The sequence below is a fragment of the Rhinopithecus bieti genome, unplaced genomic scaffold (assembly GCF_001698545.2).
Source record: "Rhinopithecus bieti isolate Rb0 unplaced genomic scaffold, ASM169854v2 scaffold_12151, whole genome shotgun sequence".
NCBI classification, from domain to species: domain Eukaryota; kingdom Metazoa; phylum Chordata; class Mammalia; order Primates; family Cercopithecidae; genus Rhinopithecus; species Rhinopithecus bieti.
Window position 1 is genome coordinate 1,718,418 of NW_016807233.1, and position 13,819 is coordinate 1,732,236.

The 13,819-nt window shown below is 39.6% G+C and overlaps 1 protein-coding gene across 8 annotated transcripts in view; it reads right to left on the bottom strand.

Moving 5' to 3' along the window:
* Positions 1-13,819, bottom strand: part of KCNJ15 (potassium inwardly rectifying channel subfamily J member 15) — a 54,572-nt gene that overhangs the window by 1,675 nt on the left and 39,078 nt on the right. For 4 of the 8 annotated variants that reach the window (XM_017880676.1, XM_017880678.1, XM_017880677.1 and 1 more), the window contains 2 exons: positions 10,456-10,553; positions 5,390-8,239 (listed from right to left, as the gene is read on the bottom strand). In XM_017880676.1, the coding sequence (XP_017736165.1) occupies positions 7,094-8,221 (1,128 nt within the window). In that variant the 5' untranslated portion in view covers positions 8,222-8,239; positions 10,456-10,553 and the 3' untranslated portion in view covers positions 5,390-7,093. Of the gene's footprint in view, positions 1-284; positions 2,370-5,389; positions 8,240-9,177; positions 9,343-10,455; positions 10,554-13,819 lie in introns of those variants that run through there. The other 4 variants (XR_001887100.1, XR_001887101.1, XR_001887099.1 and 1 more) reach the window with 4 other exon arrangements.

Genomic DNA, 13,819 nt, shown 5'->3' on the forward strand with positions numbered 1-13,819 from the left:
AAAAAAAAAAAAAAAAAAAAAAAAAGGAGCGATGAGGCAGGGATTTCTTTTCCTTTCTATTCAGTGATTGGAGAGAAGCAAAATACATTTCTTTAGGTACTGATATATAGTGACACCTTGATAAGTTTTTAGGACCCATTCATCCCACATTATTGTGATTGCCATCACTGGAGAAGGTTATTTCAGGTAAGTCCACCTCTGAACTTTCTAAGGACATATTCGATTTTTGTCTGTCAGAGCACCACTATAACACCATTACCATTCCAGTGAAACAAAAAGAAACCCAAGACTGTAAAATTAGCTTTATAGTGTTTGCCATTGTTTCACAAGTTACAGTGATTCCATTTATTTGAAGAGAAAAAAGAGGTGACAGAGCCACATATGGAAATAAAGGATTTGACAAATAAAGGGATGAATTCATAGGATACAAAAGTAGGTATTTAAAGCTGTCTGGTCATTGTATGATTGGGTTCAGTGATGACAGAGTATCCACAGTTAGTGTGAGATTTCCGACATGCACCAAATAGTAGCTCAGCCTTGAGAAACACGAACCACCATTCTGCTGGAGCAAATCCAAGCTTAAGACTCACTTAAGAACCATGGGAAAGCAAGGATATAAATCTTGCAACACTGTATAAGGATCAGATGTGGTTCTATATATAGGAAGAGACCGAAGTGTGATCAAGATTTTGGTTAGTAGACACTACCAGGAGTTATAAGTAGTGGGTTTGTTTGCATATAAAATCTGCATGTCATTTGGGATTTCCATTACCATAACGTTCCCATGAATTTCATTAAGTAGTATTTTGGAGTCCATCTTTCTGGGATGGAGATTCTGTTTACAAAAGCCTCCTTTCTGTAACTTACTATTCCATGACACCTTACAGAAATCATTCCTCAAAAATGGATCCAAGTCGGCTGCTATCCTTCCTCTCCTGGCTGCTATGTAACACTTCGCGTCAGCACACAAACACGGCTTCCTTTTGTGATCTGGAGGTTTGTTTGTGTAAAAAGCCGCTGATACAGTCATACTTCCTGTAATGATTTGATTTAATACGACATCCTTAATCCTGAGATTTGATTGCAGATGAAAGAATACAGCTAAAACTACAGCGAATGAAAAAAATCTTCCCTTTGAACTTCCCTCCAATCACCTTCTTGGAAGCTCTTTACTTTTCTATAATATTAAGTAAATTTGCATAAAGTAACAGTCAGCTGAGAGATCACGCATTTCCTAGCTCAGAGTCAACAACTTCTGATTTTTTGTTTTAAGGAAATAGATACTCTATAATCAACGATAGTAATTCCCTTGGAGTCTAATTTTGAGTAGATCTAACTTTTATTTACTTAAATATTTTTGAGGGTGAAATTAGAAATTTTAAGTAGGTAGGAGGGCATGGACACTAGATAAGATTTGGCGTTGAATAAAGATAAAATTATAGCTAAGTATTACATCATGTGGCAAGGGTTGCTAACCAAACAAAACTTGGCGATGGACTTTTAGGAGGACACTTCTGTAAAACCATCAGCCTAATTCTGCAACTGGGGCTTGAGAACCTGGGCTCCTGTGCACCCACGTGGAGGGTGACTTTGAGCCCATCCTTCTAGGGTGAAGCCCCAGGGAAGACCATTCCTCACTATGGAGGCTCAGACAGTGCACGCCGCTCCACACTGCACACAGGAGTGTCAAAGACTGGGTTGACTGGGTTTCCTGTGTTCAGCTGAAATTTTCCCTTGATAATTGGGCAAGCCAGGGAAATACATTTCTGGAATACTCCCTGACTCTACTACTAGTTGTATGAATATCATAAACTCCAAATAAAGAACCATGTATTTCTCTTCTAGAAGTGGGCATAGTTTGGGATTATGCGAACACTCTTTATAAGTTTGTCAGATTTGGCAAATAACTATTCAGGACAGGAGTTTCAGTTAAGTTTGAAGATTTGTCTAATTTCCAAGGCAATTTTGTAATATACGGGGAAAAAAGGTTGCATATAAGACATTTAAGGTAACCTTCAAAAGTCCACACAAATCAAAAATTACTCCATATAGGACATATTCTGCACATACAGAGTGCCTGGCAGTCCTAACTCGCAGGCATTATATTCAGATTACAAAGCCTTGACCTACATATATGACATCCTTGGCTTTTATACTCATGTATCAGTTCTGTCCTTTGACTTCCATCATCCATTCTTGTAATTTTTACTAGCTATTAACTATCATCTCCAATCAACTGCATTCTCTTGGTCTTCTATTTTTACACACTGTCAACATACCAATTGAAAAGTAAAAGTTCCTGCCCTCAATATGTGGCTATCCGAATGTACACAAATTCCTCTTCTTGCTCTGAAGACAAAGGCTTTGTCCTTTCCAAAAAAAAAAAAAAAAAAAAAAAAAAAAATTAAAACAGAGTTTACTGACAAATACTAGTAGTTTAAGAAGGCAAATAACTCCTTATTCTTTAAAATCCCAATTAATTTCTAATCATGCAATTTTATTGCAAATTTCAACTCTAGAGAGTCTACTACTACTCAGAAGTCACACTGGTTTTGAGAGTAGAAAACCACTCATTGCTGTCCGCAGGTCCGGGGATTGACTGGAAGTCACTTTGATTAAAGATAAATTGAAGTTCGGCCGGGCGCGGTGGCTCACGCCTGTAATCCCAACAGTTTGGGAGGCCGAGGCGGGCAGGTGACGAGGTCAGGAAATCGAGATCATCCTCGTTAACACGGCGAAACCCCGTTTCTACTAAAAATACAAAAACAAACTTAGCCGGGCACGGTGGCAGCGCCTGTAGTCCCAGCTACTCGGGAGGCAGAGGCGGAGAACGGCGTGAACCCGGGAGGCAGAGCTTGCAGTGAGCCGAGATTGCGCCACTACACACCAGCCTGGGCAACAGAGCGAGACCAGTCTCAAAAAAAAAAAAAAAAAGAAAGAAAGAAAAACAAAAAAGATAAATTGAAATTCACAAAGGGTAAAGTGTATGAAGTTAATCATTTAGAGGTGAATGTTAAGCTTTTGAGCTTCAAGTGTAAGTAACTCTTCCCCAGAGGAAGAAAATTAAGATAATCTGTACCTATCCAGAGTTTAACAGTCAGAGACTAGATTTCGAGTGCACACCACAGAACCTGGAAATCACCACTGGAAATGCTAGTTACCTTTCACTTAAAAAAAACTGCATCATGGAAAGCTATGATAAAACTAGTTATTTCAGAAATTTAATAGGCGAAGAAAAGTCTAGCAAGAACGAAAGCCAAAATTGACAGCCTGAGAGTCTTCACTGTGCCGTGTGGTCAAATGTCTGACCTTTTGAACATCCTGACAGCATACAGAACCAAACCTAGTCAAAGGCTCTAGTGCTTTCATTTTTCTCTTCTCTTCTTCTCCCTCCAGCTGGGGTATATATATTGAAGACTCAAATAAGGGAGACAGAATAATATTAGAGTGTGAGTGTCACTATTTTTTTCATGCTGGAGTAGAAATGCCACCTTAAAAATATATCTTCGCTTACATTTCGATAATATTGAAATCACAGTCTATTAAAAATTGGGAAATTTAATGCAAATAAAAATCCAACAAAACAGTTGTTTCGATTTATTAAATATCTGGTTCATTAATTCGTGGCATTTTTTTTTCACCTTAAACCAGCTCTTTAGATTTCTAGACACTCTGCTTTGTGTTGTAATTTCCCCAGGATGAAAAAGGGAGCCAATGCATGACTCTCCACCCCATCCCAAAGGAGTAGGGTTGGGTGACTCAGTGTTTTGCTGTCCAGAGCCACTGTCTGCCAGGCACCATGTGAGCACCATCTATTTTATTGCTGAATAAGACACGGCTTGTGGGGCACACTGATTTACTGCTCTTGACTCTGTGGTTTCTCAAATGGAACACAACGTTTTTTAATGGACTCATTGAGAAAACCTAACACATTAGAAATGTTTCAAAATTCAAATGCCTTTTTGGGTCAGGAATACTCCACTACTTTGGCTCCTCCTTAGCTGGGTGTTGAGTGTAAATCTGTTTTAAGCAGAAGACTGACCAGATATAATAAATTAAGTTTGCTACCTAAATCCTTTGCATAGTAACATGAAAGTATTATCTACAAAGTAATAATAGTAATAATAGTTAAGGTTCGAGGAAAATGGTAAGTTTCAAACCAGATCCAACTTCAGTGCTATTTATTGAATATTATATGATTTGCTGACTTATACATATATTGGTTTTAAGACACTCTTAAAACCAGACACTTTTTGTTTTTTTGAGACGGAGTCTCGTTTTGTTGCCCAGGCTTGAGTGCGGTGGCGCAATCTCGGCTCACCGCAAGCTCCGCCTCCCGAGTTCACGCCATTCTCCTGCCTCAGCCTCCCGAGTAACTGGGAACACAGGTGCCCACCACCACGACTGGCTAAGTTTTTGTATTTTTAGTAGAGAGGGATTTCACCGTATTAGCCAGGATGGTCTTCATCTCCTGACCCCGTAATCTGCCCACCTCGGCCTCCCAAAGTGCTGGGATTGCAGGCGTGAGCCACCACGCCCGGCCATAAACCAGACACTCTTAAGACCAGATGTTTAGATAAACTGAAACAACTATTTTGTTTGATTTTTATTTGAATTAAATTTCCAATTTTAATAGAATGTGATTTCAATATTATCTAAATGTAAATTAAGATATATTTTAAGGTGATATTTCTACTCCAATATTTGTTTTGAGTGTGTAGAGCAAAAGGTAAGATGATCAAGTCTTCCAAATTTGGCTGAAATTGATACGCTAAATGACAATACAAAAATTTTTCTGAATCTTATGCTATGTCCTTGTACCAGATACAACATAAATGAGCAAGATTTTTAATCAGCATCACATTTAAATTAGCATTGATATAAATACTGTGAAAAGAATTTAATAGTGCAACAGAAAAGGTGTAAACATGCCCATGGAATTATTTTTTGTTGATTATACCACAGTATACAGTAAAAATAGCAAGTATAATAACTAAAAGAGATAATATCTAACTATACTGCCATGTAATATTTTTTAAGGAATGGAGATCTAAAGCAACCTTCCATAAATTTATCAACAGACAAAGAAAAAAAACCTTCTAAATAATTAAAGACAACATCCTCCCTCTTGTTCATGGATTGAGGTTGTTCTTTAAACTTTCACAAACTTTACTCCCATTATCCTTATACACAACTTAAACTAGTTCAGTTCCAGGCCAAGGGTTTTAGCGGCATTTTCTGTTTAATGGGAGGACATTTGCAAATGCAGTAACATCAATATATAGCAGATCTACTGTAATCTATACCATCATTTCACTGATTATCTGAATCCACTTTATTTTCCCCATTTTCTCTGAGTCCCAATGTTCATATTTTTATAGAACCAAATAGATATGAACATATTTGTCAAGGACTTGCTGTCTTAATCGCAAATGTCTTTCACTGATGACTACCATGATTATGCTTGAAGAGCCAGGGCCTGTGTGTGTGTGTGTGCGTGTGTGTAAGTGTATTTGTGTGTGGTGGCGGGAATCATGTGTACATCTTTGTACGTATGCAGGGGCTGAATATTCATGGCCACATTCTGCTTGAGTGAATGCACAAATCTGTCTTTGTTTGAATGAAATGAGAATTCACCTTTTGGACATTTAACCAGTCATAGCCCAGTTATTTTTTGCGTCAAAGGAATGCAGGGCACTGGACCCCTGAATTTTGCCTGGAGCAAAATGTCACCTCTTGGTATGAGCTTTATTTAAATAGCGGGGGTATTCTTTATAGGTTTGAGATTTTCAAATCTTGTTCATGCATCAAAGAGTCATCTTGTTTATGAGTTCCTTACTTTCAGCTCCTCTTCTTCCTCATGGCCCCATCGGACCTTACAAACTTCAGCATCTGAGAACATTTCCTGTATTGTCAGGCAGCTGAATTTTTCTTTTGTGCTAACTGTAATCAGCAAGCATGACTGAGACAGCAATTACTCTCAAGAGCTTTATTTTGCTCTTGGAATGTCAGGGGATAATTCTATGCAGTTCCTTTATGGGCAAGGCATTTTAATAGATAAGAAATGAAGTGGCTGAAAGAAATATTGGCCAATAATAATGAAATGAAGAGAGGCCAGGTCTGGATGCCATGGGGATACGGGACCCACAGTCAGTTTTCCACATGGCTTCAGAAAGTTGCTTTGAAAACATTGTCCAGAGCAGAGCTTTCAAACTTTTATCGTATACAAATCATCTGGGGTTCTTGTTAATATACAGACACCCCAATTCTGTAAGTCTGGCTGGGACCTGAGAATCTACACGTTACGAATAAGCGCTCAGATGGTGCTGATGCGGTGGGTCTGTGAACCACATTTTGAATGGAAACATTTTGAATGGACACATTTTGAATGGAAAGAGGATAGTAATTCCAAAACATAAAAATAAAATAAAAAAATAGAGGAAACAATGGCATCAGCCCCATTTTTGTAGGTTTCCACAGTTGTGAATGACAGATCTGATCGATTTCCTTCCATACAATTCAGTTCACTGAAGAAAGGTAAAAATGAAATTACTATATTTTGTGAATACAGACTCGCTCTACCTCTTTTTAGGTATTACCAAATAGACATCATTAGATATAATATTTTTTCTGCTTGAACAAAACAGCATGTTTTAAAGCAGTGAGATCAATGAATACTGAACCACAATTCAACTCTTGGCCATAAGGTTATTGGTTAAATAAATATCTTATATTAGAGCTAATAATCTTGTATAGAAATACAGTTCCTTTTAATGTCAGCATTGCTAAGTGTCTGTTTATCTAACAGGACACTATTCCAATTGCCCTACACCAAGCTCTTAGAAATGTAGCTTTATTTTATACAACTTGAATTATGAGAGTTCACTTTCATTCGAAGCACTTAAAAGGAAATCTCTCAAACATAGAAATGCTGGTTTAGTCACAAGATCAAAGGGAAAGATTGATTTTGTATGTCCGTGCAGTTTTTGAGAATGCATCTACACATTTTCGTTTTCACAGCAATCTTTGTGCTTGATGGGAGTTCTGATGTGGAAACAGCTTGCAGGGTTAAACCTGGATGGCACCCCTAAGATCAGACATTGCTCTGTTGTAATAAAAGTGTCCTCAGTTCTCTTTCCCTCTGATCCTCCTGCCTGTACTTCTCCTCAAGTTTTTGTTTCTCAGAATCTGCACAGTAAAAGGTGCAATCTGGGCTCTTCCGAATCTGTTCAAACTGACTGAAATCAGCCACATATTTTCCATTTTTGGAGAGAGATACCACAGGCACAAACTCAAAACCCCAGTAGATTTCCTCTGGGATATAAGATGTTCGGCTCTGGCAGACAGCGCTGGTGGACTCCACAGTGGCATTGAGGAGGACCACAAGCTCAAACTCCTTCTCCTTTAGGTTTTGGGGTGTGAGGTCTCTCAGGGGGCTCGTCTCATCCAGCACGTGGTAGAATGTCATGGGCAGAATGAGGAAGGGGCTCTCGGAGGAGGAGTCCACGTGGAATTTGACAGTGGCTTGGTTGAGCAGAATCCGCTCCCCCTCCTTGGTGACGTGGGTCTGCAGAAGCTTGCCAGAGAGCTGGCACTGAATCAAGAGGCTCTTCCTCATGTTGGCTACCTGAATCACCAAGCACAGCTTCCCATTCTGCTTGGTGATGACTGCACAGTGACTGAACTTGATGGTCTCAGCCCGCTTTTTGGGTCTCGCAATTTTGGCCAGGAAGGTTCCGGTGATGAAGATCTCAATCAAGGTCGTGATGACCAACTGAGCAACCAATAGGAAGATGGCATGAGGACATTCCTCTGTGATGGAACGGACTCCATAGCCAATGGTCGTCTGGGATTCCAGGGAAAAGAGAAACGCCCCAGTGAGAGAGTCCACTTTCATGATGCAGGGGGTATGATTTGAAATAGGCTCACCAGGTTCTAAGTCCCCGTGAATAAATGCAATGGCGTAGTAGATGACTCCAAAAAGGAACCAGGTCATCACAAAAGTGGCGGCGAACAGGGTGAGTTTGTATCTCCACTTCATGTCGATAACTGTGGTCCACAGGTCTTGCAGGTAGAGTAGGTATATACCATCCACTTTGTCAATTCTCACGTTGCTGTGCCCACTCTTGGACATGACGCGGGGTCTGTTGGCCTTGAGCCCAGCCCCGGCAGTGTGCTTCACCAGGGGGGTGCTGGACATGCCGATGTGAATGGCATCCATTGCCAGGCTCTGGAAATACTTAGAGAAATGACAAGGACGTTTCATTATCCCCACATATGGTGGAACTTCCAGAAAATAGGACCATCATGTGAAGTAAGTATGAATGTACATGGAAGTATGCAAGAAAGGAGAATTCTGAGGCAAGATTAACTGATCTATACTTAGGTGGTCAGTAGGGTAAAGTGAGGAGCAGAGACTTTGCATAAAGGCAAACCGGAGTTAAATGCTGACTCTGCAATTCATCAGCTGTGTGACCTGGAGAAAGCTATTCAACCTCTCTGGACCTCTGTTCTCCAGTGTTTTAAATGGCAATACAACCTACTCCTCAGGGATTTTGTTACTATTAAATAAGGTAAAGTGTTAAAACAGAGCCTCGTATTTCAAAATAATAATGTTATGCTGTTTTTTGTGATAACAAACTCTTATGCATATATCTCATAGAGTAATATGTTTACTTATATTCAGCTACCATGTATTCTCAATTATAGAAAATTTAAAATTATTGACTGAGTGTTAGTCCAGTACTGCTATAACTAAAATCTACCACCCATGAAACAGTTCTTGATATGGAGAATATTAGTATACGTTTTTAAAACTCAGTTAGTAGTAATGCATTTTTTAAAACCTATTTTTTGCATGATATTCTTTGTAATAGCAATTCATTTTCCCACTAATCTAATGAATAATTAAGAATCTACAACCTCTCCTAGCTTTGTTATGACTTTGGAAAAAACTCAGTTATGAAACAACCTGAAACATTCTTATAGCAAATAATTAGGCTTTATTAATGACTTGATCAATATGCTGGTTATTCTTGGAAAAGTGCTTCCAATGTCATTTTAGACATGATATTTAGATATGGCACCAAAATTCTACCTTACTCCGTAGAACTAAGCAGAACCAGCAGGAGAAATCTATTTTAAAGAGCAAATGAAAAAGTCAGTAAGTGTAGGCATCTAACATTGTAGTAGGAAAGGCATACCTATAAGAAGTGCTGGGCTTCCATGCTCAGCCCCGGGGAATGCTCTGCTCCATGTTAACAGTCGGAAACAAGCTGTCTGGGAGGCCTCTAGCGTCTTATAGTACCTGCCTGGTGACTGACATACATTTCCCCCACATTCCTTGAAAAAGATAATGTGGGTGATAACAGAGTAACTTTACCTGGGCAGCATGTTTTTCTTCACCTCATTGGTATTTTAAGAATTAAAAATACTTCCCTTTTATTAAGGAACTGATATACAGATTCATGCAATGCTCTTTCTGTTAGAGCAGTATTATCTCAATAGAAGTTTTGAAAGTAATCCTCTGGGCAAATCCCTTCAAGGAAATGGAAACTGTATCCATTAGCAGCAAACACCTGTTCAGGATGCAAAGCGTCTGCTGGGCATTTTAATTTTCCTGTTACATTATTAAGACTGTGTTATTTACTAAATGCCCCCTTGAAATTGATTTTTCCTTAGAGGTCGCGTTTTCATTTTTGTTGCAAAGAAGGGCCATAAGTTATTCAAAATTTGTTTACCTTGAAGCAAATTCCACTGTTCTTGGGATCAAGTTAGAAGAAAAGTACAGGATATAATTGATAAACTAGGGCCTTACTATACCCTCAGCAACACTTCTCAGTACAACGAAGTGACCACAGTCAAGGTTTGGAAATGAAACACCACGCTGGCATGCCCAAATGCACAGACAAGCTTGTAACGTGAGCACCAGCAGAGACAAATGCAGCCTGTCTGCAAGTGACTGCATGCATTTTTTTTTTAAACTGCTGAGGAAACTGCATGCCATTCAATCCACTGGAATAAAAACAGAGGCTTAAGTTTTCCAGTGTGAGTGATACACAAGTGTCCTGCGGGCACTCAGCCCTCTGCCAGATTCTGGAAAGCTTGGCCCTGTTTTTATGAAGGCAGCACCATGAAGCTTCTGTTTTAAACTCTCTTTCAAAGGGGCAGCAAGCCAGGCTTGGGATGAACTGGACCTGTTTCCTCTTTCCGCTGAGAGCACTTTTGCTGCAGTCCTTTGTATCTAGTGCTGGACTTAATGGCATCTATCATACCTCCTATCAAGGCTTGGTGGACAGAAATCACAGGACAAGACCTAGAGCCTCTGGGTGTGTTGGGGGCAGCATTTCTCAGTGGGAAAGACAGCAGCTGGCAGTCAGCAGTCAAAGGGTGCCATAGCCCTCTCTGTTCTCCTCCCTCCCTCAAGTGTGTGATGCCTTCAGAACCCTCTACTACCTGGTCACTCAATCCGCAGGTCAGGTGTCTTCTTCAAGGCAGGTAGAACGTCCTCGCTCCCCTTCACCCACCTGGCTACCATGGGATTCTGCTACTGCCTGAAAGAAAGAGGGACACATGGGTTCATAGGTGGTTACCAAGGGCACCCCAGTAAGACTGAGCCCCGATGATTTTCTAAGAGTTACACCGTGGCATTTACCTTCCAATCCCTGGAAATCTGGCGCAGTGCACAGAATAGGGTAAAGGCTCAAGGAACGATTTAAGAAGGAAGCTGAACCCCAACCACAGCCCTCACCACACAGTTCCCAGCCCCTGGAGGGAGCTTCGTAGCAAAACACCCTGGAAAGAGAGGGTTAACCCACCCTCATTGAGGCCCGCTATGAACTGACCAGCACACGGGGAGGCAGGAAGGGGAAATGCAGAGGAAGTAAACAGTGAGCGCTGGAAGGGAAGAGTCTAGAATATTTTTACCGCCTGTGGAAATGCATTGCTACTGTTGAGTCATAGGACATTAGAGTGGAAAAGATTGTCAGAACCATCCCACTTGACACAGCTGGGTCCTGGCAGAAAGAATGAAGTCCAAAGTCTTTGGAAGCTAGCCCAGGGTTCCTGTCAGTCCACCACAAAATCCCCTTAAACATTGACAGTTTCATGTAATCCTCTCTAAATTCAAGAGGTTCTTCTGCATCTACTTTTTGAAAATAATTCTTCCTAAGCTATCTGCCTATCTATTATTTATCTTCTATCAATCTATTATCTATCAATTATCTATCTATCTAATCTATCATCTATTATCTATCACCTATCAATCTATTATCTATTTATTACCGATCTAAATGTCTACCTACCTATTATCTATCATCTATCAATTATTGATCTATTACCTATCAATTATCTATCATCTCTATCTATCTGTCATCCATCTGTCTCCACCCATATGTTTTTATGTCTCACACACACATAGGCACACTTATACTTCCTACGTTTCTTCTGATCCACCAATTACTTACAGTTATTACTCTCTTATAGTTGAACTATTCCAAATTAACCTGTGCAGCTTCTTACAGGCTGGATCCTGCCAGTGTGGCCACAGCATGTTTGGCAATCGACCTCTTTGTCAGTGCTCTATGAAGACCCAGAATCTTCTTTGTGCCCATCAATCTTACCCATAGGCTTTATGAATTGCACTTCCTCATAGGCTCTTAATTTACAGAATTTTATTCCTCAGCAGACTTCTTTCATGAAGTTTAAATCATTGTTGATACATACTCTTATTTCATATAATTTTATGTTACTGCCTTAGGTTATTTTCCCTTAGAGATTCTTCAATAGACCTGGCTTAACTTCTAACATGGTAAGCAACAATAACAGGTTCCCAAAAGATAAAAACACAAAGAATGAGAGAAGAATATTTTCTTCTAATTTCCCCTATCTTAAGCTTTTCCCATTTAAAAAAAAAAAGGTGCAACTTGCCACCAGTGCTCATTTAACTTTACATAAACATGCTTTTCCAGGCTGAAGTAAATCTGATTGATTTTCAATGTGAAAATAAAACATAAAAATCGTTCTTGGAGTTATTTCTAAACAGAACTAGCATCAGAATCATCTGAATCACTGGAATCTACTATTTCAGAAAAATCGGATTCATCAAATGAATCTTTGGCCAACAACTGTTGGAGATCGATGTTAACATCCTGTATATGTTCAGCAGTCGATAATTACTATATTTGGTGAATAAAAATACCACTACTAAAAACAGAATGTTATAAATAGAATGATGTCTTTTGTTTCCAAAGTTGATATACTAGAGTGACATGAAAATAATAATAAAAGAGATATACTGTGTAGCAAAATCATCTCCAGGTAAATGCTGCAGCCTCAAGCGATGCCAGTGAGTATTCTCAAGGCAAATGGGAAAAAGGTTAATCTTCCCAGCTAAGCAATATTTCACACAAACCATTATCTGTTTTCTTTAATTTCTGGAAGTAATGTTTATTTCTGGAGTTTTTGTTATATCGTTTCAGTTTGTGGGTTGGGGTTGCAATTCTTTGAATGGTGATATCTACCTAAGTGAAGTTCTTACAACTATCGAATGGATAGGTCAGTATCACTTTCTCCTACTTCAAACCAGTAAAAGATTTACGATCTGAGGTCACTGAGTGCTTATGCTGTGAGCACTTGTTTTCTGAAGTTAAAGGAAAGAAAATAAACACACTCTGAAACAGAATGAAACAGAAGGTACTTAGCTATATGGAGAACTACAGTTCCAGTGTTGGGGACACAGCAAGGAGAATGGGAAATGGAAGGGTAGTACCCATTGCCATCTTGAGGGAGGAAAAAAATTCCATCAAAGACAGAGGCTCTTAAAAGGATGAACAATCCAAAAACCCACCACAGCAAGCTGGAACACACTGTTCCATCAGAGAAATCAACCTGGAAATGACCAGAAAGCTACTGACCAGTTGGAAGATATATATGAGCAAATAATAACAAGAATGGAGCCAGAGTGGCCCACAGTGGGAAAGATGCAGATAAATAGTAACTATAGCAATAATAAGATAATGTGATAAATATTCAGACAAGTAATGATAGCAATAAAAGTTCAAATCAATAATGACAATCATCATCATCATAAGTAGATAACACTTAAACCACCACATGCCTGCCACTGTTCTAAGTGCTTTCCACATGGAAACTTATTTAACCCTCATGCCAACCCTGAGAGGTAGGCACCATCATTATCCCCATGATTAGGAAATTAAGGCACAGAGAGGGTAAGCGACTCGCCCAAGTTCCCAACAGCAGACACAGGGCAGTGGTACATTCCACAGCAAGGCTCTTGTGCCCATGCCTGCAACCGCCCTGACGCAGGGGCTCAAGCTTAGCCGTATCAGAATCACCTGGAAGGCTCGGAGTTGCTGATTCAGCGGGTTTGGGGTGAAGCCTGAGAATGTGCACGCCTAACAAGTCCTCAGGTGATGGTGTCTCTGGTGCTCCAGGAACACACACTGGGAACCACACGTGATATACGGTTTCCCCTTGACAAAGAGCCTTATGGCTCAACTTTCCCTTAGCATCCTAAAATAACATCATTTCACAGAGGCACTGAGAACAGCTGTGTATCCACTCCAGGAATGTACAACCTCTGCCATCCTCATAGTTGAATGCCAACTACCCAGGGACTCAAGGTCATAGATGTTTTAAAGCAGGAATATATGGAGAATCTGGTCAAAACTGTAACATATTACTAACATGTATTATTATAAATGTTATATAAATAGTATATGTTGTAGAATATATAAGCATGTATTGTAACATTTATAGCTATAGGAAATACATATAATATAAATAATTCTAGTAAAAA